The sequence below is a fragment of the Crocodylus siamensis genome, chromosome 10 (genome assembly GCF_052110815.1).
Source record: "Crocodylus siamensis isolate JL-2025a chromosome 10, ASM5211081v1, whole genome shotgun sequence".
Classification (NCBI taxonomy): domain Eukaryota; kingdom Metazoa; phylum Chordata; order Crocodylia; family Crocodylidae; genus Crocodylus; species Crocodylus siamensis.
In genome coordinates, this window is record NC_143404.1 from 40,182,720 (window position 1) to 40,208,702 (window position 25,983).

Consider the following 25,983-nt stretch of genomic DNA (forward strand, 5'->3'; position numbering starts at 1 on the left):
CTGAGGGGCTGGTCTGTAGGCAGGAGTTTTAATTGTCACTTTATTTACCTGAAGTTTTCTTCATGAGCATCAGTAGCCAGTAGGGTGCCAGGGAAAAGGGCTCCAAGCATTGCAGCTTGCTTTGAAGAGGTTTTTGTTGGCCATGATACTGTCACTTAACTACTGGCACAGGGGCTGGGTTGGTGTGGGTACTAAGGCACATGGTTGACAGACCAGAAGTTGCAATTCAAGGCCACAGCAGAAGTGCTCATGGTACAAATTTCAATAAATCTGTGTATTCTGCTAAATACCCTGTCACACAAGGATGCAAAAAACGAAAGGAACCACTGGCACAGCTCACCAAAAAGCTACAAAGCTACTGTGGAAAGGTGGATTTTTATTACGTACCTGAAAGCTATACTTCATGGCTGCAATTTATCCTCCTCTACAACTGTATGAATCTCCACAGCTCACAGAAGGAATCCTGGTCTCCCCTGCACAGCACAGAATAGAGGGAGGCAGGGCTCCCTGATCACACATAGAACAGAGTCCTCCTGTTCTACAACTTTGCACATGGTGGTGAGTGGTATGTGATCCACAAGCATCACTTTCCAAGGTTCTTCTGACCTCCTGCTTGGAGGTCATTACTGCAGTGACCTCATGTATCCTACCTAGCAGACACGTGTATAGCAATCTCTTTCAACATGCACGGTTGCAAAGAATGAATTATTCTGATCACTGAGGCCAGTATCCCACTCCTCGCTCCCCCATTATGCTACTGCTGCCATGTCTTACCTCAGGTTTCACTGCTGCAGCTGAGCCTGGCTGCCTCTTGTCTACTGGGGAACACACCCTGAAACAGCCCCATGAGCACAAAGCAGTCAACAATGCAAAGATTCCAGCTGGCCAGCCACAAGGCAGCTCACTCTGGTTGGTTCAGGGTGTTGGGTGTCATACAGCTCTCATGAGAAGTGTAGGGTTGGAAGCACCGCAAAAATCTGCCCTCTTTATGTCCAAAACCACAGCTCAGCACCTTTCACCTTCTCCCACCTCCCAAGACACCTAACAGGTCGTGCTCTCCCCTACTCAGTCTCTGATTCTAGTCCAGGCATCAGGGAGAAAGCAAGCCATAGACGAGTAGGGTCAAGACAAAATTGACCCTTGGAATGCCTTACCCCACTGCTGCTCAGAGTGATACCAGCCATGATGGTCCACTAGTCTGACACAGCCTTAATAGCTTCATAGTTTCTAGGGTTGGAAGGGACCTGAGCAGATCATCTAGCCCAACCCCCTGCCATGGCAGGAAAGAATACTGGGGTCAAACGACCCCAGCAAGGTGTTCATCTAACCTCCTCTTAAACCCCCCCAGGGTAGGAGCCTGCACCACTTCTCTTGGAAGCTGGTTCCAGACCCTAGCCGCCCTGACCGTGAAGTAGCGCCTCCTGATATCTAACCTAAACCTACCCTCTGCCAGCTTGTGACCGTTATTCCTGGTCACTCCTGGCAGTGCTCGAGGGAACAGTGACTCCCCCAGTGCCTGCTGGTCCCTTCTGACTAGTTTATAACAGGCCACAAGATCCCCCTCAGCTTTCTCTTTTGGAGGCTGAACAGGTTCAGGTCCCGTAGCCTCTCCTCATAGGGCCTGCCCTGTTGTCCCCGATCATATGAGTGGCCCTCCTCTGCACCCTCTCCATGCTGTCCACATCCCTCTTGAACTGGACACAGTACTCCAGCTGCGGCCTGACCAGTGCCGCATAGAGGGGGAGGATCACCTCTCTGGACCTGCTCGAGATGCATCTGTGGATGCATGACAAAGTGCGGTTGGCCTTCCTAACTGCCTCTCCACATTGCCGGCCCATGTTCATTTTGGAGTCAATGATGACCCCAAGATCCTTTTCTGCCTCCGTGCTGACAAGAGGGGAGTTCCCTAACCTGTAGGTATGGTGCCAGTTGCTCCTCCCAAGGTGCATCACCTTGCACTTGTCTGTGTTGAAACCCACCCTATTCTTGTCCGCCCACCCTTGTAACCTGTCTAGGTCTGATTGTAGCCTGTTGCATCCTTCCAGTGTGCCCACGACCCCCATGGGTCACTGGTCTAGTCTGGTATGGCATGTACTTCCTGTTAGGCTGCACACTCACAGCTGCAAGTCTCCCCTTCCCCAGTGTAGCGGGCCCTGCTCCCTGTGAGTATCCTCCTCTCCCATGAAAAGAGGTGCAGAGCACTCACTGACAGTCCACTCCACTCCCCTGCTTCTCCTCCCCACCACGGGTTATGAGGAGCAGCGCCACAGGATGCAGAAGCCCCGTCACATCCTCTGGCTGTTCACTTGTCAACAGCTGAACTGCTACATTTTTGAAGCATTTAAAAAAGGAACTGCATTTTGAAGAGCTTCAAAAGCTTATGTCTGTCCCTATCCAGAGAGGAGACTGGTCCCAGACAGTGAGGGCATAGGATCAACCATGGGGTGGCTTGTGAGACACAGCCATAACACTAGTACCTCCACGTAAGGTGGCATAGCTTTTTTCCTCCAGGGCACAAGCAAATGCCCCACAAAGCTGAGGAATCAGGCTGGATTTGGAGGACACTTTGGGGGAACTCAGTCAGTGACTGTCACGCTGACAAGAGAAAGGAGCAAGGCTCCCAGTGGAGAAACACTTTCTCATTCTCTGTGCCTGGAAGACTCTGCTTGGATCGCTCAGGTGGCTGTACCTGGGTCGGCCCTTAGAAGGTTATGAATGGAGAGGCTTGGATTCTGGGGCCAAGATGATTGTTGCAATGAGAAGCACTTGCAAAGGGCTCTGGGCTTCAGGTTAAGACCACACCTATGGACCTTGCAAGTATTCAGAGCCATTCCCAGAAGCAAAAGGCACATCACCCAGCTTTGGGAACAGCGTGGCCGTTCTGTCACCCTCTCCAGGCCCCAGGCTTTTGGTACATCTGTCTGGGTTTTGGGGCTCTGACAGCAGCATGGCATTTAAATTAGCAGGCCAACCTACAGGCTTTAGGACTCCAGGGGCATGTATATACACCCCAGGTTTTAATCCTTATTAAATTAAATAGGTTTATAAAATTTAACCATATTTATTTTGGAGCTTTTCATCTGTGTTTACATGTACTAGGTTTTCAAATGAATTAAGTCAGGCCCCTAGCCAGTGCTGCAGAAGAACGCAATGGTTCAGCACTGCCCACCCCCCCGGCATGGGGCCTCACACTCACCCCATGCCCTGCCACACAGCTGTGGAAGCAGGGAGCCAGCAAACAAGGAAAAAAAGAAAGAAAGAAAGAGAGAAAGAAGCCACACAAGAAAAAAAACTGGAAGCAATTTGAAAGCAAAAGCAATTAGAAGATGTGAACTATTAAAAAGTTGCACCACCATCTGGTGGACAAAGAGGCTCATTACATGTCTTTGAGTGCCTTTTGTGTTTGCATGCAACGAATCCATGGATGCAGTGCTTTAATTCACAATGAGCCAAACTAGACTACATCTGAGGAGTTTTAGCTTAATGCACAAGAAAAACATTTTAAAAGTGTTGGGAAATCCTGCTTGTGCAAACAGACATGCAGTGGCAGTGCATGAAAGGGCAAAAATTGTGGTATGTACATGAACCCCAGGAGCTATCTCCCTGAGGTTGAGACCCAAAGAAGCATTTAATCACACAATTATTTCTCCAGACTGCACAGTTGCAAACAGAGCCTTGGAAAGGTAACCCTTTGTAACAGGTTCAGTCACATCTGTCTAAGCTGCAGCCACCATGACTTTGAGAAGTGAAAATGGTCTGCCACCTCAGTGCCCATTCACCTGCCTTCTAACAATGGCATTTTTGATGTCCATCCTACAACCATAAGGAAGAAAAGGAATTTTCTTGTCACCAACTTATCAACACTGCTTGAATTATTCCACCATGAAGTTATTTCATTCTGGCATTGGTCTTCAGTGGAGCACAGCTTATAGGCAGCACTCTGGAGTACACCTTGCTTTCTCCCAGTGTGAGTCCATAGGGGGTGAATCCTAGCTGAACTGCCAGTGTCCCCAGTGAGAACATGCAGAACTCATGGCATGCACAGCCAGCCACTTCCCTGCATCTGTTGGGAATGTCCCAAATGGGATATCCCTCTTATTTAGTCTACCCTCCCTAGCAATCCCCATAGTGGAAATAATGGACATCATTTTACTCTCACAATCCAATCTTCAATGTCAGCCCTGTTGCTATAGAAACTCACTCAGCAGGAGCAGAAATTGCTAATTAAGATTCCCACAATGCAATTCCTTTCATCTTGCTCCCCACCCCCTGCTTTATCAGACTGCAGGAATCTCCCGCACTTCCCAACCCATGTGCTGTTTGACAAGCACTAGGTGCCTCCAGAGCCTGATATGTCCTAGGCCCTGCTTGTGGGATTTGTAGGTCACATCCTGCAGTCCTTGGCTAGAAGGAGGGTCAGCCCAATACAGGGATTTTAGGGTGATGGGGAAGGCAAATTCTAGAGAAGAAAATTGAAGCCCCCAACCCCAAGATCATCTCTTACTTGGGTGATGTGGCACTTGAGCTCGGTTCGCTCCATCTCCCAGGCAGCCTTTGCCTTAGCAAACTGTTGCTGCAGCTCGTTCATGCCCTGCCTCTCCTCGCGCAGCTCCGTGCACAGCTCCTTCAGGATCACCTTCATGTCTCCCAAGGTCTTGATGTATTCATTCGGCTGCCAGCCAGGGGAAAGGCAGAAAGTGTGAACATGGGCAGCTGCATGTAATCATCTTCACAGGCCACCCTAGCAGGGCAGGGCTGGGATCTGCTGTCTGCTCTCCCACTTCAGGGAGTGGCAAGAGGCATCAAACCCTGTAGGGCAGCTAAGGCAGGGAAGAGATGTTCTGCAGGCACTGGTGCTTGGGCGAGGCACTAGGGCCTGAGACAGCCACAGATTAAGGGACTCCTGTCACTGCTGGTCCCAGGCAGGACAGGGGGACTTGCAAACAGGAAGCAAAAGCCAATGGCAGCTTTGCCTAAGAGGAGGAACAGTTTGCATGGCCCCATGCCAAGCTGGAGCAGGTAGATCTGTTCATCTTTGAGCTTGGCCTTCTCCCTGCTTCTCCAGAAAGGATTTTGCTGGGCAGGCACAGTAGCTAGGAAAGCCTCTCCCTAAACTGCCACCACTGATGCCAGGCTCCAATACACTTGGAACAGGCAAAGGTGAGATGGGCAAACTCAGCCTGGGGCAGAAGGCCCATCAGGGACATGCAGGAAGGTATGTTACAAGGATGCTCCTAGGAGGGCCTAGAACAGGCTGAAAAGGGCAAGGGGTGTCTCTTCAACTGCACCTCCTCTGTGATAAAGCAAACCTGTGCTGGGAATGGCACAGCCAGCTATGCAGTCCCACATACAGGAAGTTCAAGTGACTTGATAAATTTCCTTCAGGATCACCTTCACATCCACTAGGGTCTTTGCAATCAGTTACACAATGAACTTTCACTCCCACAAGGTGTAAGGCTGTGCTTCATGAAGCCTAAACCTCCAGTCCCAACTTGGCTCAGGCTTTCCCAGGCGGGCACCACCCTCTCTTACCTAGCCTTTTCTGTCTGGGTAGTACATTCTCTCCTTCAGAAAACAACAATGTACTGGTACTGGGATGTACAGTACCAGATTCATGGGCTCCTTGAGCTGGCTGTAATAAGCTGACTCCAGCCATGGCCTTCCATGGGGGCTCCAGCATCAAGAGGTCGGTCAGCTCCCAGAATGCACAAAGGACTCTGGCCTCACTGCCTAGGCAGCACAGTCTGACTGCAAAGAAGTCACATGCAAGCAAGACTTTTACTTGGGCTGCCTGTCTCAGAGTCTCCAGTACTACCCCGGCTCCCTGCCAGGCTAGGAGACAGGGTGGTGATATGCTCCCTTCCTGCCCTAATTCACCCTTGGTTCTTGAGGACATGGCCAGCACATCCCACAATTCCTCCTACACTGCACAGCCCTGACCCAGGAGTGCTTGGGGTCCCCCAGCTCACCGTGTTCGGGGTCCAGGCATCTCCAGCAAACACCTTGTTATCTGCCTGCTGCTGTGGAGTGAGGTCCTCTTCCTCAATCAGCAGGTACAACTCCTTCATGCTGTTCACCTGGACAACAACCAGAGGCATGCGCTGTGGGCAAGGCTTCAGCAGCTGTGCTCACACAGCCTGACCCAACAGCATCAGGCCTACTGATACCACCCTCTTCAATCCCCAGTCATGGGCCAAGGGCACATAGGTGCCTCTGGCCTTGTGAAAGTTGTCTCTGGAAAAGTGAGAAGGAAACGGGTACTCTGCACACACACAAGCAGGACTCAGTGTTACACTGGGCTTCAAGTCTCTGAGTCCATTTGGGAGAGGTGTGACACCACACAGGAGGCTTCCAGAGCTTCACTGTGCATATACTGGGGCTTAGCTTACTTCCCATTAGAGCAGGCATAAATGGCAGTTCCTGCTCCACACAGCTCCAGGACAAGGAGAGAAAGGGGTTACAAGTGAATATTGAGGGCAATCCGCCACGTTCTGTGGGGCAGTCCTGACACTGGAAGAGTGGGATGGGGAGAAAGGAGACGGGAGGAGAACTGACAAAGCTGGAGGGAGACAACTGGTTGCCATTGTGACAGGGAGAAATGAAGGGAGTCAACAGAGCTGTGGAGCAGGGGTTTACATAGCTTTTCCCAAGACCGTTGTGGCTCCTGCTCTTCTGAACCAGGCACCAGAAATCTCAGCCTCATGCCAGAGGCAGATTCATCTTCTGGCCTCAGCACAAGGCCTGGCCACAAAGAGGCTGTTGTTAGCATGCCACAGATAAGTCTCATGGCTGTCCCCTGGCTGCCTGTTCTGGACATGGCATTTGTTTTGCTTTGTGAATGAGCTCAGTACTCAGAGCACTAGGGGGTTATGCATGCCGGCTAGAGCTGGGCACAGGGCAGACAGGTGCTGGACAAGCTTCCCTGGTGGGCAGTGAATGCACCTGACTGACAGCAGAGTGGAGAGCAGCTGGCTGGTCTGCACAAGGCTAAGTGCCTCAGGAATGCAGATGAACACAGAAAAAAAAAAGTGGTGCAGCCCCAGAGACAAAGGGGCCACAGCCAAATTATTAAGGTGAAGTGCCCAGAAATTTCCCAGGGACTCCTGGGAGCTGTGACAGGTCCCCTGTTTTGTGCCCTGACAAGCATGTGACCATTCATTCCGTTCACCAGGTGTCTGGGTGCAATCTGATTTTATTGTGCAGCCAAGTTTCCATTAGCCAGCCCCATGCCCTAGCTAGGGAACCTCATCAACAGGCACCATCCTGCTCCTGGGAGTGATCAACATGAGGGTAATGAGCCCAGCAGGCCCACTTATGAAAATCACAACTCCAGGCCCCACATATATAGAGGGGTCCTCCTGCTCCTTTCCCATGGGGGGGGGGAGCACAGAACCAGCCCTTACTGGTTGGGATTGAGTGTGCTTCTTAGACCCTCCTCCTACCCACCCAACTTTCATGAAACAGCTTTTCTGACCTCTCAGAGGATCTGCAGATTTGATTTGAGTGTGAGGTGTCAATCTAGATGCAGACATAGGAAGCCAACCAAGACAGCTGGTGAGGGAAAGGGGGCCCAAAGCTCTTCACCTTGGAGCACAACAGGCCTCTACTGCCAATCAGATCTTTCATGTAATTGCCTGGCCCAATCCCTGGCAGGAAGTGTCCCCAGGATGAAAGCAGTACCAACTTAGCAGTCCTAACCCAGAGAACAAGGGTTGGATAAGGCCAGGGCAAGGTGACTAGATCTGAGGTGAGCTGTTGACACTGCCTTTCTTCACAAAGGGGGCAGAATGCAAAGCACAGCCCACAGCTACCATGGCCTTTTGCACAGAGATGCATCTAAACAACTAAGAGCCCCAACAGGAAAGGTTCCCTCTAGGCCCAAGTGGCCAGGATGCATCATGATCTAGGGCCCCTGATCTGTGTCATGCCAGCTGGGTACCATGCTCAAGCTCCTGGTCAGCTGCCAAAACAAACCCAGCTGGGAACTATTCTTGTTGCTGCAGCAGGGACATCGTCCCCACAAAATGTGACTTAGGTGACCGTTGCAGCTTTCAGCATGCTGTACCTCCAAGAAGTTATCACCCTCACTGTGCAGGATCTTTCCCTGTCTCCAGCGCTTCAGGAACCACTTCAGCTTCATGAAGAGCAGCAGGAAGTTCTGTTTGAACTGCTGGGACTCCTGCACCAGGAGGTTCTTCTCCTGGCTCCAGAATTTCTGCTCCAAACGTCTCTGGAGGTTCAGGCTCTGCAACTCAAACTCTCGCCTCAGGAGAGCCTTCTGATGGTCTTCTTTTAGCTGATGGGGAAGTCAGAATGAGACAACTGACAGACTACAAGACAGGTGCAAACAGGATTCTAACCAGGAGAGGCAGGTTTTACAGAAGGATCTGCTGGGTGGAACCATCTTACTGGGTTCCTCACTGCCCACACTAGCAAGTGGCATGAGACAAAAGCTACTTTTTCTGCCCCTCAAGACCTAATGCATTGAGGATGGCAGGGAAGGGCAAGGGGAAAGGGAAGAAACGGTGTGTTCTAGGCACAGAAGAAGAGCTTAAGTTGCGGTACCACTAAAAACACTGCTGGCTGGCTCTGGAGTTGGTAGTGCTGTGGCAAAGCAGCAGCAACATGTTAGGGAAAGGGAGAAACATGAGAACATTTGGTGATTGCCAACATGACTGTGCATGTGCTTCTACAATAACACCATGCACACTAGGAGAAGGAAGGGAATGGTCATGCTCTCACATGAGCTCCCTGTGTGCTGGCACTCTTAGGGATGGCAGGCACTTGTGCTATGTGAGCATGAAGAAAGGTTTAGGGTTGTGGGGCCCCTCTGGAAGTTTGGAGTTGTTGCACAGACTCCCCTTTCTGCCTGGAAGATAGAAAGGGAATGGGTTACCGTGTGCCTCCAGGTTCTGCCTGCTCATGCCTAGATCCTGGCTGTCTTTGTATCTGTTCTCCCTCATTCTGCTGACCTCTTGCATCCACTGGACAGAAGTGCTGGGAGCTCACCAGCTCAACTGCAGAGCCCCCTGGCAAACCCAGCTCAGCACTCAAACCAATGCCTCTCTCTTCACTTCATCTGCCTCTCACCAGAGGGGTGGTGTCAGCCTTAAGCACAACTTATGGGAGAGGTTTCCCTGTCCCCTAACAAGGACCTGTGTTTGTGGCACAGACACCCACCAAGTGCATCCCTGATGCATCTTTGACTGACCTGGCAGATACTCTGAGAAAAGTTTTCCACCTCATCCTTCCTTAGTTGCCGTTCCTGGGAAAGCTGTTCCTGAAGACCTCTCAGGCTCTCATTGGCTTCAGACAGCACTAGCTGTAGTTCCTTGATCTGCAGGACAGCAGAGACATGGTCAGTCACAAGGAAATATATGGGTTTCCCCTGATGACCTGCCCAAGCCCAGCCTGCCCCTCCTGGTCTCCCATGAAAAAGGGCAGACACACTGGGACACTACAAGGGTGCATCAGTACAGTCTGAGCTGGGGCTGCTTCAGGTCTTTTGCCTGCTGGTCCCAGAGCAGGAACCAGAAAAAGATGCTTGAGGAGTGACTGGGTAGGCTGTAGTACTGCAGAAAAGGACCTGGGGTTACACTGGATCCTGAGATAAATGAGTCAGCCATGTTATACTGGTGAAAAAAAGCTGATAATGTGCTAGGATGTATTAAGCAGAATGTCATGCGAGGCCTCACCCAGAGCACTGTTTGCAATTTTGGGCACCAAACCTCAAGATGTGGGCAAACTGGAGAGTCCAGAGAAGAGCAACAATAATGATCAGGAGGTCTAGAAAACAAGATATATGAGGTAAATTTGAAGGAACTAGAATTATTTAGGCTGGAGAAGAGGAGACAGGGATTGATAACAGCTTTGTCACTATAAAGAGGATGGCAAATGATCATTCTGTGTCCAAAGGGAAAGGGACAAGAAGTAATGGGCTTAAATAGTAATGATTTAAGTTAAATATTAAAAGAAATGTTTTAATGATAAGGAAGGTTGAGCACTTGAACAGAATACCTAGTAATATGTTGGAATCTCCATCTCTGATGTTTTTTTAAAATCAGATTAGACAAGCATTTGCCTGGAATGATTTAGATATGGATGTTCCATACTCAAGCAGAGGATTGGACTAGGTGACTGCCTGAGGTCCCCTGTGTTCCTATTTTTGTACAACTCTATGATCCTGGATTCCATGCTCTGCTCCTAACTTGCTATGACTCTAACTATATCAGTTCCTCTCTCTGAGCCTCACCTGAGCCAGTGTGAAATCTGACCCATTTCTTGCAATTGAAGCCTAAGTGCTACCTTCTAAAGGCCCCTTTTCCTCCTTTAGGTAATGAATAGTCCAGAGTAATACAGACTCATCCTGCATGCTGCCATTCCCCTTTGGCCCCAGAATGCTCTGGGCAGGGAAGCAGCGGGTCACAGTGATCAAACGATCAGTTCTGCCCCTGCCCCAGAGACTCCCATGCCAGTGGCGCTCCTGGGAGTAGGGGATATTGCAGTCCTATGCACTCACCAGGCTAATGCAGCCCAGGAGGAGTTCAATCCCCAGCCTGAGGATACCTTGATGTTAACTAGAATTATTCAGCACTCTAAGAGGGTAGTAATTTATTACATTACAGTAGCTCTCATATACCAGAGAGATCACAGTGCCCCAAGCTGAACAGTCAATCCATAGGGCAGTAACAGTGAACCGGGCTTCACTTCCTCCTTGTAAGAACAGAGACTGCCTCATTCTTACCAGGCACTCTGGTTTAAAGCTAGGAAGATGAGGCTAGATGGTGCCTGCCTCTCTAGCCAGGCCTGTTTCAGAAGTTTGCTCACATAGGGAAGAATCTGTTTCTATAAGAAGATTTAAAGTGTTAAACTAGATGTATTTGGGAAATGTCATAGAAAAGCCAGATCCACGCCTGCCAATATGGTGCCCACAGCTGGACCTACAGCAGGCACCTGTGTAGGAGGACACAGCCTGCAAAAGCAGGGCAACCACTAGTAAGCAAGGGAAACAACTGAATCAGTAGTGTAGGAAGAACACTGTAACCCCTTGGAAAGGGAAAGAAAGCCAGGTTGGGAAAACCCTCCTGCCAGAAGCCCAGGCAAGGTATGGCAGTATCTGGGCAAGTGGCAAGGGACCATGGGTAACACATAGGGGGTGCATGCATAGCAGTGCACCCCCTATGAAAAGGCACCACCGACACTGTCAGCAGCACCTGTGGGCAGTCGCCACTTCCCCCCACCTTCAACACCACCAGTGGCATTTGCGGGTGGTTGCAGATCCCTGGTCAGTGCTCACTACCCCCGCCACCAACAGCACTGGCGGCATCTTCAGGAGCTCCCTGCCTACCACTGTCACACTCCCACTGCGGTGCTCCCACCACTGCCAGTGCCATCATGCCCCCACAGCTGCCAGAGGCACACATTGTTCATAAAAGAGACCCGTGTGGAGGGCTGGACTGAACTAAGTGGGCAACAGGTGATACAGGACCAAACCGCCAGGCAGGGGGAAGACTCAACCAAACTGTCATCACACAAGGGAGGACATGAGAGACAGCATTAGGACCAAGGACCAGTGCTCTGCTTGGCCTGCTTGATGATCAGAAGCCTGCAGTGGTTGTGGAGAGACAGGCTCTTGGCTACAGCCATGCAGCCACCTCCTGCCACAGAGACCAGTAAAACTGGTACATTTTCTAGCCAATGCAGTGGGCTCCTCAAGAAAATAAAACTCTGAGTGATGCCTTTCAGAGGGCTGAACTCTGAGGAGAGGAAAGATTCTAGTGGGCTGCTTGAAGGGTTATTCTCAGCAGGGCTGTAAGGCAGCCTTGTCTCCAGGAATCCAACCTTGCTCTCTTGCCTTAAGAACAACTGGACAGCAGGGCAACTGGTTTATCCTGGATGAAAGAGGTGGTAAGGGACGTGCTGGCATGTGGGGAAAAGGCCCTGCTGTGGTGTTCCTGTTCAATGTACCCTTAAGAGGTGGGTGGGTTGGGGAAGGGGCAGGAAATAGAAGAGAGTAACTGTACTGGAGCTGCTCCATTGCCCTGACTGGCTCAGCAGACATCTTTCCCCTTGCTCCATTCACCATAGTTACAAATGAGCATCTGGTAATCTCTGCTCTAGACACAAACTAGTGTCTTACACAGGAACCTCTTTGTATCTGTTCTCCCTCATTCTGCTGACCTCTTGCATCCACTGGACAGAAGTGCTGGGAGCTCACCAGCTCAACTGCAGAGCCCCCTGGCAAACCCAGCTCAGCACTCAAACCAATGCCTCTCTCTTCACTTCATCTGCCTCTCACCAGAGGGGTGGTGTCAGCCTTAAGCACAACTTATGGGAGAGGTTTCAGTGTTCCCTCCCTGACCTACCATGCACTATCACTCAGCCTTCCACGGCCCAGACCTACCTCCTATGGATACCAGGAACTCCCCATTCACGCAGCTCCCGCTGTCCCTACACAGCTTCAGCTTCACGTACCTCTGTCATGTAGGATTCACTCTCATCTGGTCTGTACGGTTTGTAGTTCCGGGGGTGTTCTATGTCGGGGTCCAGATCCTTGGCGTTGTTGCTGCGGTAAAGGTCAGAGGGCCGGCTCCCCCCTCCATCCCACTCTGGGGGCTCCCTAAAGTCAGGCTGCTGCATGCATGGGCAAGTTAATGAGAACAAACCAAAAGAGCGGGAGAAAAGAAAAACAGAAAACAAAACAATGGGTCTCAGAAACAGTAAAGAACTACAAGACAACAAAAAGGATGATGAGGAGGAGGAGCTTCATCACCGTGGCAGAAGACAATGTGGAAAACAAAAGGAAACACAGAATGAGGAGACACGTGGGCTGGATTGTTTGGGGGAGGGGAAAAAAGAGAGAGAGAGGGAAAAAATGTGCAAACACCAGTTATGGGGCCATGCAGTGGCTGGGGGGCTGGGAACTTGGGCAAGTTTGCCTAAAGTCCAGCAACATGCAGTAAAATAGAACTCTGACCAAATTAGAGTGTGCTGCAGAGAGGAGCCTCATCATACGGCCTCCTATGGAAGTCTTCTGCTCTTCAGAGCTGGGAGCCCCCTCTGGCTCCTGTTGTCCCCTAACTGCCCAAGCTATGGGCTCTGTCCTTCAATCCCTAACTCCTCCCACTTTGTGTTGGCCAGATGAGCTGGGCATTGGAACCAGTTTAGTTTGGAAGTTTTGGAGTTGCCTATTTCTGGGACCACAGGTGACATGTGGAAAGAACACGTCTCAGCACTCTCCCCAAGTCAGATCTCAAGTGGCATGCAAAGTTGTTTTCAGTGAGAATGTCCCTGCACCTTGAGGGGAGCCTGCATAGTCAGGGTCAAGCAGCAGGGCACAAGCTGCAGTTGGCTAAGCCAGATGACACAGCAGCTGCTGCTGGTCCCAAAAGACCACATGCCAGAGGCCCTGCACAGCACATTATGAAAAGTTACCTTCTGCATATTCCCTCTAAGGACTCTCTTGTTTGGGAGAAACTTTAGCACATAGCATAGGGGGTTAACAAGTTCTCTCCTTGGGGCGATTCTCTGGCGTCAGCCTCCTGCTATAAGCCTGAGAGCCCACTGGATCCTGAAGACATTCAGGCTTTTTCATGTAGCACCCCTCTCACTCTCATGCTGATTTCACAGAAGCAGGATACCTAGCCAAGGTAAGAACTGAGCCTTAAGTTGCTGGGTCCACTCAAGGCTGGTGTGGCACCAGCATGGGAGGTGTCCAGGGTTTCACTGGGCATATACTGGCCAGTCTACAGAACAGCTCAGACACCTGGGAAGGTCCTCAGCACACTCATCTAGGGTCATACTCAAGAACCCTGCTCCCTGTGGCATGTAAGACTGTCACCACATGCTAACAGAGCCTGGAATTGATGTCCAAACCAGCACTCCTCTGTTTGTCCCACTGGGTCTCTACCTTCTGTCCTATGCACACTCCATTAGAACAGAGTCCTATCTTGTCTTTGGGGTCATCATCATGCAGTCAGCGGTTAGTTTGTATTTTGCTTTAGAGAGGTACAAGGGAGGTTACATTACAGGTCAGGTTTTGTTTTGTTAAAGCAAGAGAAACGGCATGGCAGATAAAGCAATCATTGCTGCAAGGGAACTGCAGTGACATAGGAAAAACCCTACCTGGAAGCTGGAGCTGTGCTCTTTCCGCAAAGCTTCTTTGGTGGAGTCCTGAGAGCCAGAGCTGGTTGGAAAGGAGAAAGACTCTGCCTGCTCCTTCAGGCAGTCCCCAACATGATCTACTTTCCTCATGAAGGAGTTCAGCTCTTGCTGCAGGACACTGAGCCTCATAAAGAGCACATTAATTAGCTTGGAGTCATTCATGCTTTCGCTGTTGTTATCCATTGCCTCATTTAGCACTAGCTCTGCACAATCATTCTCCAGACACACTTTAAGACTGGAGGTAAAGCCATTAGCATCTGAAATCAGGACATCAATTGCTTTGCTGACAAGCATAGCCTGATCCCGAACACCAAGGAGAGTCTCAAAGTCCTTGGATTTAAAGAGCTTAGTGGGGCTGTTGTCCTGAGACTTCCCACTCCCATTGCCAGGCACTCTCTCCTGGTGGTCCTTACAATCATTCTCTCCTCCAATAGGCACCTCTCTCCAGAGAGGGGTTGGGACACATTGTGCAGAGTCACCAGCCTCAGCGTCAGTCTCCATCATCAACCTCATTGTCTGGCAGGATGCCAGGTCACAGCGCTGCAGGTTGGACAGCAGCACTCGGTTCTCATATTGAAGCTTCTTCACCTTGCCACTGAGTTCACTGATCTGAACCTTGGCTGTGGCCAGCTCCTCTTGGGATGGCTCACTGATCACTGAGCAGCTGTCCTCTGACAGGGTGATGTCCAAGTCATGGTCTGATTTGTACTTGTTCAGCTCATTCATGAGGAGCTTGTTTTGATCTTCTAGCTCCATCAGTGACCTCCGCAAAAGCTCTGCCTCCTCCTCTACAAACTGCAGGTGTCGTCTCAGCTCCACAAGGTTCTCCCCAGAGTCCCCACAATTTGTGGAGGAGAAAGCATACCGGATGTCTTGCCCCATCAGATCTTTGTCTCCTTGTCCCTTCATGTCATCCATCTCTGCCCTCAGCCCTCGGTTTTCAACCTCAAGCTCAACTATCCTCCGACTCAAGATGTTGGCTTCTTCCTCTACAAGCTTCAGATGAACTTTTAGCTCTGCCTCTCTTGAATGAGGGGAGTCAGCCAGTTCCTCTATGGACAAAGAGCTGTCGAGGTCCCCATACAGGGACCTGTATTTCACCAACTCCTCCTTCATGCTGTCATTCTCTTTGGCTAACTTTGTCAGCTTCTTACACATCAAAGCTGACTCCTCTTTTGCAAAATGCAGTTGACATTTTAAATCTGCGCTGTCCTCCTAGAAGTCAAAATGACACAAGCTTCAGGAAATACACATTGACAGGCTGCTGTTAATTAAAACATAACAAATATTGTTTGTAATTCTGGTTTTGCGGCAGAGTTAATCAAATTGATTAACACACATTGGAGGAGGTCAGGATACATCTGGCTTTATGCAACCAGTCTGCTGGCAGTTGATAGCCCTGTCTCTAGATTCTTGAAGCACTCATTGCCTAACTCTGCCTTCAGAAACAGGCAGTACATGGGCAGCCTGAATATACAAGAGCACATCACTGGGAGTCGCAACCTCCTACCCAAGGAAGAACTTGACCCTAAAAGTTTATGGGGTATGGAAAGACATTCCTCTGCCCCAATGTAATTTGTATCAGTTTGTATGCCAGTGTAAAGTACACCAGAATAAAAAAGGAGCATGCAGCTGCCTTAGGAAGTAGGCACTATTGCAGTGCCTCATCACTAGGCAGTAGAGAAATAGATAACTGCCTGTCTGCATTTAGCAAACTGCTATCCCAAGATAGAAGCAGACTGATAAAACCTAACCCGACATGATTTATACTGGTAGAACTATTCCCCCATCTCTTTCAGGTGCAATTCTGCATCAGATTGGGCAAAGTTACCCAGATGTAGTGGTTTGTCACCTGGCCACTACTTCTTTATATCAGTGTAATGCTGATTACCCTATCATGAACATGTTTGCCCACACCCATGAAGAAACAAGTTGATCGATTTACAGCAGCCAATCAACAAGAACACATACTTTGGGCTATTTCTACGAAACCCACAAAAACTGAAATACAACTTCCTAAAACTTCAGAAAAAACAGAGGAAGATGAAGGGCAGCCAGTCCTAGTGACAGGAGATGGGCATTGCTGACAACCCCTGTATACTGAAATGGTATTTCCATTGCATTTTAACAACTTCTCCCTAGCTTTCTCAATAAAACAGAGTTAAACTTATTCCAGCGATGTTGGGGGGAAAATAACAATCACAAATAGGTTTCCTCCAAAAAGCCTGGCAAGTGCTCATGCTATGCATTACTACAAATCCTATGGGCTCACTGCTGTACAGCCAACAAAGAATCAGTTATTTGAAAACAAAGCCGCTCCCTCCCCTGGGCTCCTCAGTGCATCCTGTCAGTTCTAGACCTGTGTTGCTTCCACTCTCTGAGCTCAGAGATGTTCTGTAGTTTGTGCCTGGTGCATTGTTAAATACATCTGAACATAAGCCAGAGATAGTATATGGAAAAACAGATCTCACTGGTCTTAGAAATAGAAATAGCAGAAGTAAAATTTTAAAATGAGTTGGCAGTTTTGCTGTACTCCCTACAACCAGTGAAGTCATACCCTGACAATTTCTTCAACCTTTCGTCCTTTCTGCCTCAAATTCTTTGTACGTTTGGCCACAGAATCATACCTGGAGAGAGAAATCCTACTAGGTCCCATCAAACTGCATTCCTCCAAAACCCAGCATTGGGCTACTCCTACAATAACTCCTGCTAGTGTTTATCCAAACTGATTTTAAATTTAGCAATACAAATTCACCAACTTCCTCAGGAGACTGTTCCTCATGCCAAAAAAGATTTCCTGACACTCAGCCTACATTTTCCATTTGCTTGGTCTCATTCCACTCCTCCAACAGTTATTTCCACTCCTGATGTACAAAGGTGGAATCTCACTAAGCAGATCCGACAGATCCAGGCTGTATCATTTCAGCCTTCTCACGTGGTTAGGGAAAACTACTTCCCTGCTTGTCAGTATACCCTAAGCCAGGAAAATGGGATGACACTTTTGCATGTGAAATACAGAGAGAGCTGGAACTGTTTCAAGTGCTGACAGAGAGCAGAGAGAAAAATCTTAGCTCTGTTGTTTAAGTTACCAGCCAGCCTTCCAAATAAAACTGTTAGGAAACTGTACAATTAAAACATTTCTTTACTACACTCCTCCAGTGTTTTAGGCAATGTTTCTCCCATGAATATTACCTCATACAAAGTGGCCGTTAGTTGTAAATCTCACTAAACTAATTCATTTCCTGTTTTCATGGCTGGAGAAAGAGTTTCCCTAGGAAAACTCTGAGGACTGGTAACAAATCCCTCCCAATGAATGCCTCCTGCTTCATTTAAGTTCTTCTTTCCAGATGGTCAGTACAGTTTGAACATTCAAATTTAGCAGCCCCGCCTGAGATTGCATCAGCCTCAGATGAGCAGTAGCCTCTGCAAACTGCCAAGGTTATCATTCTCAAACCCACGGAATTTTTATACAAGTCTCATTAATAGTATAATGAATGTATCTACTCCTTCACAAGTGGGCAAACCCTCAACTACAATGGAGCGGGAACGTTAGGTTTAAAGTTCAAATGTGCAGCTCTTGCTTATTTAGGATACAATATTAACATGATCTCAGTAGCTGATTCTAGATCAGTGCAACTATTATACATTTAATGGTACAAAATATGGTCTTTAACATGTTGCATCAGGGCCAGATTTTCCGTCAGCTCCCAGAAACTCCCACTTCGACTTTTGTTGACAGATTATCACAAGAACTCAGCACTCAGTGTGCACTTGATGTGCTGAGCTTTTTTTTATAAACCTGCACCTTATTTAGGTGCCTAAATGGGAGCTCAGCTGCATAGAGAATTGTGGCTTTAGTCTTGCACTTGTAGATCGACATGCTCAGGACTCGTGAGCCAGTGGCCTACAATCATCAAGTCCCACCAGCATAAGTGGTGTGCTAAAAACTCCCATGAGATAGAAGACAGACAGAAACCCACACAGGGGGTTCTGCCTAATTCCTACCTAATACCCATTTCATTTGAAAGAAGTCACATTTTGTACTAGACCAATCAACTACAAGCAGAAAATGCTCCCATAAACTTTCAAGATCAAAGCAATCAGCAGCTATGGTAGACTGCCAGCCACACTGTGAAATACCCATGCACAGTGCCCCTCCCCCACCAACTACAAGCAAGCAAGGAAGATGAGTGTGTGCCAACACGGACCGAAATAATACTCTCTCTTAAGATTATTTTCCTACACCATTCACAACCATCTGATTCTCTCCTAAACTGCACAAGTTACAAGGATTCTAGGTCTCCTGTTAATTATTTGTACTTCATTGCAGGCAGACCAGGCACTCCCACCAGGCCCAACTCTGATGAGCTTAAACTTAGAAAGGGTACAGCAAGCGGGCAAACAAACTGCTGCCAGGCTGGGACAGGATTAACCCATCAACACCTCTTGCTGAGAAATAGTTTCTTTCCAGCTTCCCTCCCTGTGCTCAGACAGGAGCAGGTCACACTCTTGTGATGCTAAGCCTTCACTTCCCTCACCTTTCACCTGAGTTGTGAGGGTACGTATTCATTTTCCACCATCAACTGACAATGAAATGGTCCCACCACAGGGATTTCTGAATCTCTGATAAACAAACTTGTTGTGCACCTTTCCATAGCTCAGCCCAGGTTACAGCAGTAGGGATGCTATTTGTGCTACATAAAGGTAACTAACTAAGAAATACAAGGTTTCTTTTCTATGGGTTGGGTTTGGGTTCTGTTTCACCTCCTCTGTCCCTTGTGTCTTCTCACTGAAAGGAAGTGGAGATGACTGTATTTCAGCTTCAGGATGGTCTTCTAAGAATATACATTATGTTCTTGAAGGCTGGACCACCTTCCAAAAGGACAGCTGAAGGTGGGATGGAGAACACCAATTCCACGTATAAACACAAAAGTTTTTTACCATGCCTTAGTTATTGTGTCCAATATTTCTGGACAAAATTGGGGCCCTGTGCTCTGGGGCACACTGACCATCTTGAAGAAGCTGCTCCAACAATCATGATGGAAGAGAAGACACAAATGTAATAACAAAGAAACCAGCAGAAACAACACTAGGTTTTCCAATGTCATTCCTATTAAACAGGCCTTTAAAAGCACAGTGGCAAGCATATAGCAAGCAGATACTGGGGGTTGTTTCCTGGTCACATCTTTAATGATCTTTCTGGTAACATGCATCATGGTGGTCAACAGATTAACCTGATTTACCCTCCCTGAATATGCCTGGGGGTGAACGATCTGTAAGTCTCCACCCCCACCCCAAGAGGATATAACATTTTCCCTAACTTGGCAGTGAAGATATGAAATAGCGATTTTATCTCATTTTGTATGTGTACACGCACACATCCTCTGCTCCAAGAGAGGTGTTGGGCCAGCTTGTATAGATCAGCTCCACTGTTTTCAAAGGAGTTGTATTGACTTACACCAGCTGGGGATCCTGTTTTGTGAATGTGCATACATAGGAACACCAATTTTACCTTCACCATCAACTTAAGGAGGGCCAGTTCATTAAATAATTAGCACTACAACGCACTGCAGCAAACTGGAATTTCCTCTAGCATCCATTCTCTTGCAGCTGAATTATGAGGTTTCCCTTGTATCATTGTATATTTTTAGTGAACACTTTTGGTAATATGGCTGCAAATATTTGGCCTTATACATTAAGTCCATCAAACATTCCACTGCTATTGGGGATCAGATAGCACAACTCCTGAACATGATATCAAGGCACTTGCATATGAGGAAGAAAACTCAAACCAACACAAGGTTTGACTACCCACAACATTATACCCATTCATTCCTCCTGTTTCTAAGATGCTGATGCTTACCTTTGAAAGAGCATTTTATGAGCAATAAAATACTTTCATTTATGCCATTACAATATCAAAACTGCCTTTACACCCTGGTAATGTAACTAAAAATCACAGCAGCTGAACTCAGCAGTAAATGAAAGACAAGGTACTTCCACTTGCCACTAAATGCAAAAGACACTGCCTGCCCATATCTTATGCATTTGTTCTGCAGCCTCGTGGTATGGCAGGGATATGGGGTTTGTGACACTTGAGCTCTGTGGGCCAAATGGAGCATGCCTGTGGCAGAAGCATGGGCAATGGCCCACCGTGCAGGGGTAAGTTTATGCCAGGCATGCACAGGCAAGTAAGTACCTTGTTGGCAGGAGCTTGGGTCGTATTCCTCTGGTAGGGCTCAGCTCAGCTTTTCAAAATATCAGTCTAATATAAGTCTGTTAAACATGAAAATGCTAAAGCAAATCATTTTCAAATACCTCAATGTCAGAACCACCCAGGAGGGAACATCATCACTATTCCAGCAAGCAGCAACAGTCTTCCCACAAGGTACAACATACAGAGTCAGACCCAAAGCCAGGATCTAAAGCTCAGGCACTTAGCTACAAACTGGGTCTGGTTCAATTTCTGGTTAGCAAAATCTCCTCACTCTTGAAGGAACTTGAGCTGTTCTGAACCCCTTCCTTGTCTCTCCAGACTTGCTTTCCAGCTTTGTGTAATGGCCATTCTCTACCACCCAGGGAGCTCTGGATGATCCCACCACTATGAACCACACACTTGCACTTTCCCCCCAGTCCAAGACAGGGGAATGTCTCCTCTTTACCACTTTAGCTCAATAAAGCTAATTTATTGTCAGGAGTGTAGAAGCAGATGCTGTTTGCTCCAAAGCTATCTGAAATTTCAAATGTGTCCCCAAATCAAGGTCAGCAGGCAGATCTCTGCAACCATAGCAGCAGCCTTGTCATACTGCACAGAGCTGGCTGGCCACCCCATAGGATTCCAAGTGCCTTGGCAGCTTACAACTGAAGGCCTAAAAACTTTCTTCCAAACTCTTCCTAATTATTAGTACATCCAGATAATCAGTCCCCACAAGTTAACTCTAATCACTAGAATTACTAGTGCCAAAGAATGCACTTCCATGAGCAACACAGGCTGCAACTACAATACATAGTGTAACTGTGGCTCAGTTCTCCAGTGCCTTCTGTGGTTACCATGTCCAACATGTGGGCAAAGGGTGTCAGTATACGGGTACCTGGTATATGAATACCTGAACTGATGGCTTCTTTTCAATCTTCCCAATAGAACGAGATCCCCTTTTTTTCAAGGAATTCTGTAAAGAGAGGAGGGAATGATTATTCAAAGAAAATCTCCATGCCTCCCTTCCCAGTTCACCCCAAAACAGACACTTCTGCTTGTGTGCACAAAGGTGCCTACTATTTAACATCACTTATTACAGGTGACTGACCTGCAGTTCATGCATTTTCCCAGGGGTCCTGATATATGGTACAAAGCATTCAGTATGGGCTGCTGAGTAATGAAAGTAAAACCTGAAAGATCAGCTTCAACCTCTTCCATCACCAAAAAGCTAGTCTAACAGTTTACAACACTGTATTAACTTCCTTTTAATGCAGCCCTGTTGAGCATGAGGTATCCCATTTGGAGAAATCAAGGTCCCATGAGGCTAAATTCTATTTCCTTTTTGCACCTAAATGGCACATACTAAGGCCACGCAACTTCTGTTTGAAATTCAGCACATGATCGAAAGGATTGCATACTGGTCAGGCGTGCATGTAGCAGGACTGACTAGTATTTCCTGCTGCTTAGAAGGATACTGTAGCCACCAGGCCACAGGCCAGGTAGTACTTAAAGCCCATTCTCCAGCTTGAAACTGGCCACCAGGCAGCCAAGAGAGAAAGATATGCAGAACCAAAATAAAGCAATCAAAGTGGAGTGTGTTTGACTCAACAGAACAGCTTCTGCCCTAACAGGAAAAAGACCCAGAATTCTAGCCTGGACCCTCATTCCCAACGGAGAAGTAACTACCCCACCCCTATTTATTTATTTTATCCCAGGAATACTTTATGCGCAAAGCGCCAGGGGCCAGCTTCAAGAAGAGGGATAGAGTGTCTAGCAATGCCTGCACCCTCTGCACCAGCTCTTCCAGCCACAGAGGGCTTTTCTAAAGGACCCAGTATAGGAGTACACACACAACTGGGTCCCCAACACTCCCCTCTTGCCTCTAGCTACAGTAGCATTGCTGGGAGGACTGCTGTCAATATTATCCTGTCTATGACAGAAATGTTTCACTGCTACCTTGCACACATGCCCTGAAGACAAAGCAAAAATATCCCGTTCCCCTGGGAGCTGAATACCCCTAGTTGAGAAGACTCTTTCCCCAACTCAGGCATTTTGTCTTGGGATCTGTACATGACATTGTTCCAAAAGCAGCCGTGGTAATTATGGTAACAAACCATGTACTATTAATGTTATTCTGCCCCCACCAATCAGATTCAGAGTTCTAGTTGCCAGCTCTGAACATGGTGAGGCTGGTAGCCTCTTATCCACTGCAGGAGTGAGTACTTGTACCTCCTGCAATCACAACATCCCTTTTCACTCGTCCTCAGCTGACAGTTCCACTGTTGCAGTAGAACACACATTTTATCAGAGATCCTGGAGGTACAGGCAATCTTTCCAATAGATCTTTCAAGCAGATCAAGCCTCAGAGGAGTTTAAAAATCAGAAGCGCGCTCTTGAACTGCACAGACAGCAGAGCAGTGGTTGATGTACTCACTGCAACCTAGCCATAAGCTGCAGCAGGTCTGGGGGTCACAAAGGCAGAGAGCAGTGGCCACATAATATGACCAATAAGGACATGCAACCAGAGGAAAAAAAATGGACATTTTTGCTGCTGTGTCTGTTGGACAGACAATAATACTGAGGAGTCCATAGGATGCTGAAATGCAGCCCAATAACCTGAGGCTAGATGCAGGTCCTCCAAGTGCTTTTCTTATTCCCTGGATCATTTTAGCCCTGGCTGGGTACAGTAGGTTTTGTCTAGAACCTGCCCTTGTAGAGAGTGAGGAGACATTGCCAAGTCTTATCGGCAAACTGCAGACATTTCAGTACTGTTGTGCTCTCACCATGGGCCTTAATGAGATTTTATGCAACGTGGGGGAGAGGGTTATCATATCTGTATATGAGAAAGAAGGCCATCCCAAAAAGAACAAGGCTAGGCCTCTGATATGTCTAAGCCACAAGCCCAACTCAGGAGACAGCCTGGAGTCTGCTTGCTACAGCTTCTCGATTTGCTTCCTTATGCACTGCAGCTCCATTTTGTGATGTCACTGACCTGGAACACTGGTTTCACTAGTTCTGGCCAAGGCTACAGCGTGTTTGTGGCTGTGGGCAGATTCTTCTGGTCAAGGAAGCAGCCCTTGTCAGGAGACCATCTCTGTCAGTGAAGACAAGAAATACTCTCTTCTCTTTCCCAATTTAAGAAAGCATCAGAGCTATGGCTTGTAGCGTAGACTAACACCATTGCTTCCACACGTACATCTCATGAGGATGGGCCAAATCCTTGGAAGGCCTTCATCAGGCCTCTGTTGTGGGCTTTCTGCCTATAAAGCCACCACAAAGGTAGTTGATACTTGCCATCTTCACAGTGAAAGGTACTGGGCTCTGGGACTAAGGGAAGGCAGCTTGGGTTTACCTTATGATATTTGCCCAACTGGTGTACATTCAGAGAGAGTGGTTGAACTCCAGCAAAAGAGCCTGCCTGGAAAGGTGCATATTCCATGTTGCTCTCCCCTCTGCATGAGAAAAACTGTTTGGTGAAGCTCCCCAGTCATGAGCCTGCTGCTGCTCCACAGCCATCCTTGTTTGCAGGAGGAAAGGAAGAAAAATAGTCCTGTAGTAGCATTTACCACAGGACAGGCTCTGAGTAAAAACAGGAATGATTAAGAAGGAAGCAGGCTGAGGGCTGGCTCTGCACCTAGGCAATTACCATACCATTCAGAAGCTTCAGAGAATGGGGTTCACTGGAGTCCAACTGATGGCTAAGACCTATCTTCAGAGCTTAACGACAGATCCTTCAAGACACAGAGACAGCAGGATGGGCTAAAGCCAATGAGATCTAGGTGACAGACAATGGAAGAAGAAGAGCTTGAGACTCATGTCTAGGTAAACAATGGTCTGCATAAAAAACCTAAAGGAAATGCTTCTTTCATGTCCAAATACCTGACTGAGTTATCAGGACCAAGTAACCAAAACAGACTGGTCTGTGGTACCACAAACTGCACAAATGCTGGAAATCTTGGTGTCAAAAAAAAAAAAAACAAAAACCTGTGCTAGAAAAAAGTGAGGCAACACACAGGCACACATGGCGCCAGCATGTGCTACCTGAAAGCAGAGCCTAGCTGGCCAGAGCCATGCTCTGGCCGCCAGCCAAGCTCCAGCTGCTGGCCAGGTTTCCCGTGCCCAGATCACCGGCCCAGGAGACCTTCAGAACCTTAGGTAAGGCTGCTGGAGCCAGCCCAGGTGCTGGCCCCAACCTCCCCTACCCAACCCAGGGTAACTTGCTGCAAGCACACGTGCAAGGGCATTCCCCAGGGACAACTAGCAGTGGCATAAATATGTGCTGCTGCTATTCGTCCCCAGGGAACACACATTCCCAGTCATGGGGACATGCCCTCTGGGTGATCTAAGAAGCTGTCAAGTGGTGCAAGGCTGTGACACTCAGGTGCATTCCCTGCAGAGCAACCCTGAAACAGTACCCAAAATGTGTTCCACATGCCGTGAGGGGGAGGCCCAGGAGCAGAGCAACTCCACTTCTCCAGCTGTTGGAAAGGAAACCAATTTACCTGCTGAATCAGGTGATCTTGGCCAATTACTCCAGGCCAGGACCTAGTGTTTTCAGCTGGAAGGGAGATGCAAGCTCACGGCTGGTAAGGTGTCCCATAAAACAGATTAAGTCTCCGTCATCATGGTTGCAGCTCTATGTTATTTGCCCCAGGCAAGAAATGAACCACTTGCGCAGGACTCAGAAATAAAGTTCTCAAAGGCAGTTACTGAAATCCCTGTCCACTTAGTCATATGGCTCCAATGTAGACCATAGTCCCACAGCTGTCATCTCCTCCTATACATCAGAGTGTATGGTTACTGGCTGAAGAATGTGACACTTTGTGAGAATTTAGGCTTTCTTGGCTCTTTCAAACAGCAAGCGGCTTATAGATTCATAGACATTAGGGCTGGAAGGGACCTCAGAAGATCATCAAGTCCAGCTCCCTGCCCCAGGGGCAGGAAGTCAACAGGGATCATAGGATCCCAGAAAGATAAAACATCCAAATGCGTCTTGAAGGCATTCAAAGTAGGTGCTTGAACCACCTCCGGCAGCAGTCTATTCCAAACCTTGGGGGTTTGGACAGTAAAGAAGTTCTTCCAGCCTGAAACGGTCCTGGAGGAGTTTGTGACCATTCAACCTTGTCATCACTTGGGGCACTCTGGTGAACAGACATTCCCCCAGATCCTGATAAGCACCCCTGATAAACTTATAGGTGGCCACTAGATCACCTGCATTTTTCCAGGCTGAAGAGTCCCATGGCTCTCAGCCTCTCTTTATAAGGTCTGTTTTCCTGACCTCTGATCATGCGTGTGGCTCTCCTCTGCACTCTCTCAAGCTTCTCCACATCCTTTTGAATTGTGGAGCCCAAAACTAGACACAGTACTCCAGCTGCAGCCTCACCAAGGCCGAGTACAATGGAAGAATGATGTCCCGGGATTGACTTGAGAAACATCTATGGATGCAAGCCAGCGTTTTGCTCACTTTAGTAGCCGCAGCATCACATTGACGGCTCATGTTCATCTTGTGGTCAATCATAACCCCCAAAGTCCCTTTCGTCTGTAGTACTAGCCAGCGTAGCACCGCTAAACCTATAAGCATTGCGCAGGTTTTCCTTCCCAAGATGGAGAACCTTGCATTTTTC

At 48.2% G+C, this 25,983-nt stretch overlaps 1 protein-coding gene across 3 annotated transcripts in view; it reads right to left on the reverse strand.

The window, feature by feature from the left end:
• Positions 1 to 25,983, reverse strand: part of MTCL2 (microtubule crosslinking factor 2) — a 126,639-nt gene that overhangs the window by 34,448 nt on the left and 66,208 nt on the right. The window contains exons 4-10 of one of the 3 annotated variants that reach the window (XM_090020710.1): positions 21,270 to 21,332; positions 14,125 to 15,378; positions 12,475 to 12,633; positions 9,212 to 9,337; positions 8,066 to 8,296; positions 5,970 to 6,077; positions 4,505 to 4,672 (exon numbers count right to left, since the gene is read on the reverse strand). In XM_090020710.1, the coding sequence (XP_089876836.1) occupies positions 4,505 to 4,672; positions 5,970 to 6,077; positions 8,066 to 8,296; positions 9,212 to 9,337; positions 12,475 to 12,633; positions 14,125 to 15,378; positions 21,270 to 21,332 (2,109 nt within the window). The remainder of the gene's footprint in view (positions 1 to 4,504; positions 4,673 to 5,969; positions 6,078 to 8,065; positions 8,297 to 9,211; positions 9,338 to 12,474; positions 12,634 to 14,124; positions 15,379 to 21,269; positions 21,333 to 25,983) is intronic. The other 2 variants (XM_090020708.1, XM_090020709.1) reach the window with 2 other exon arrangements.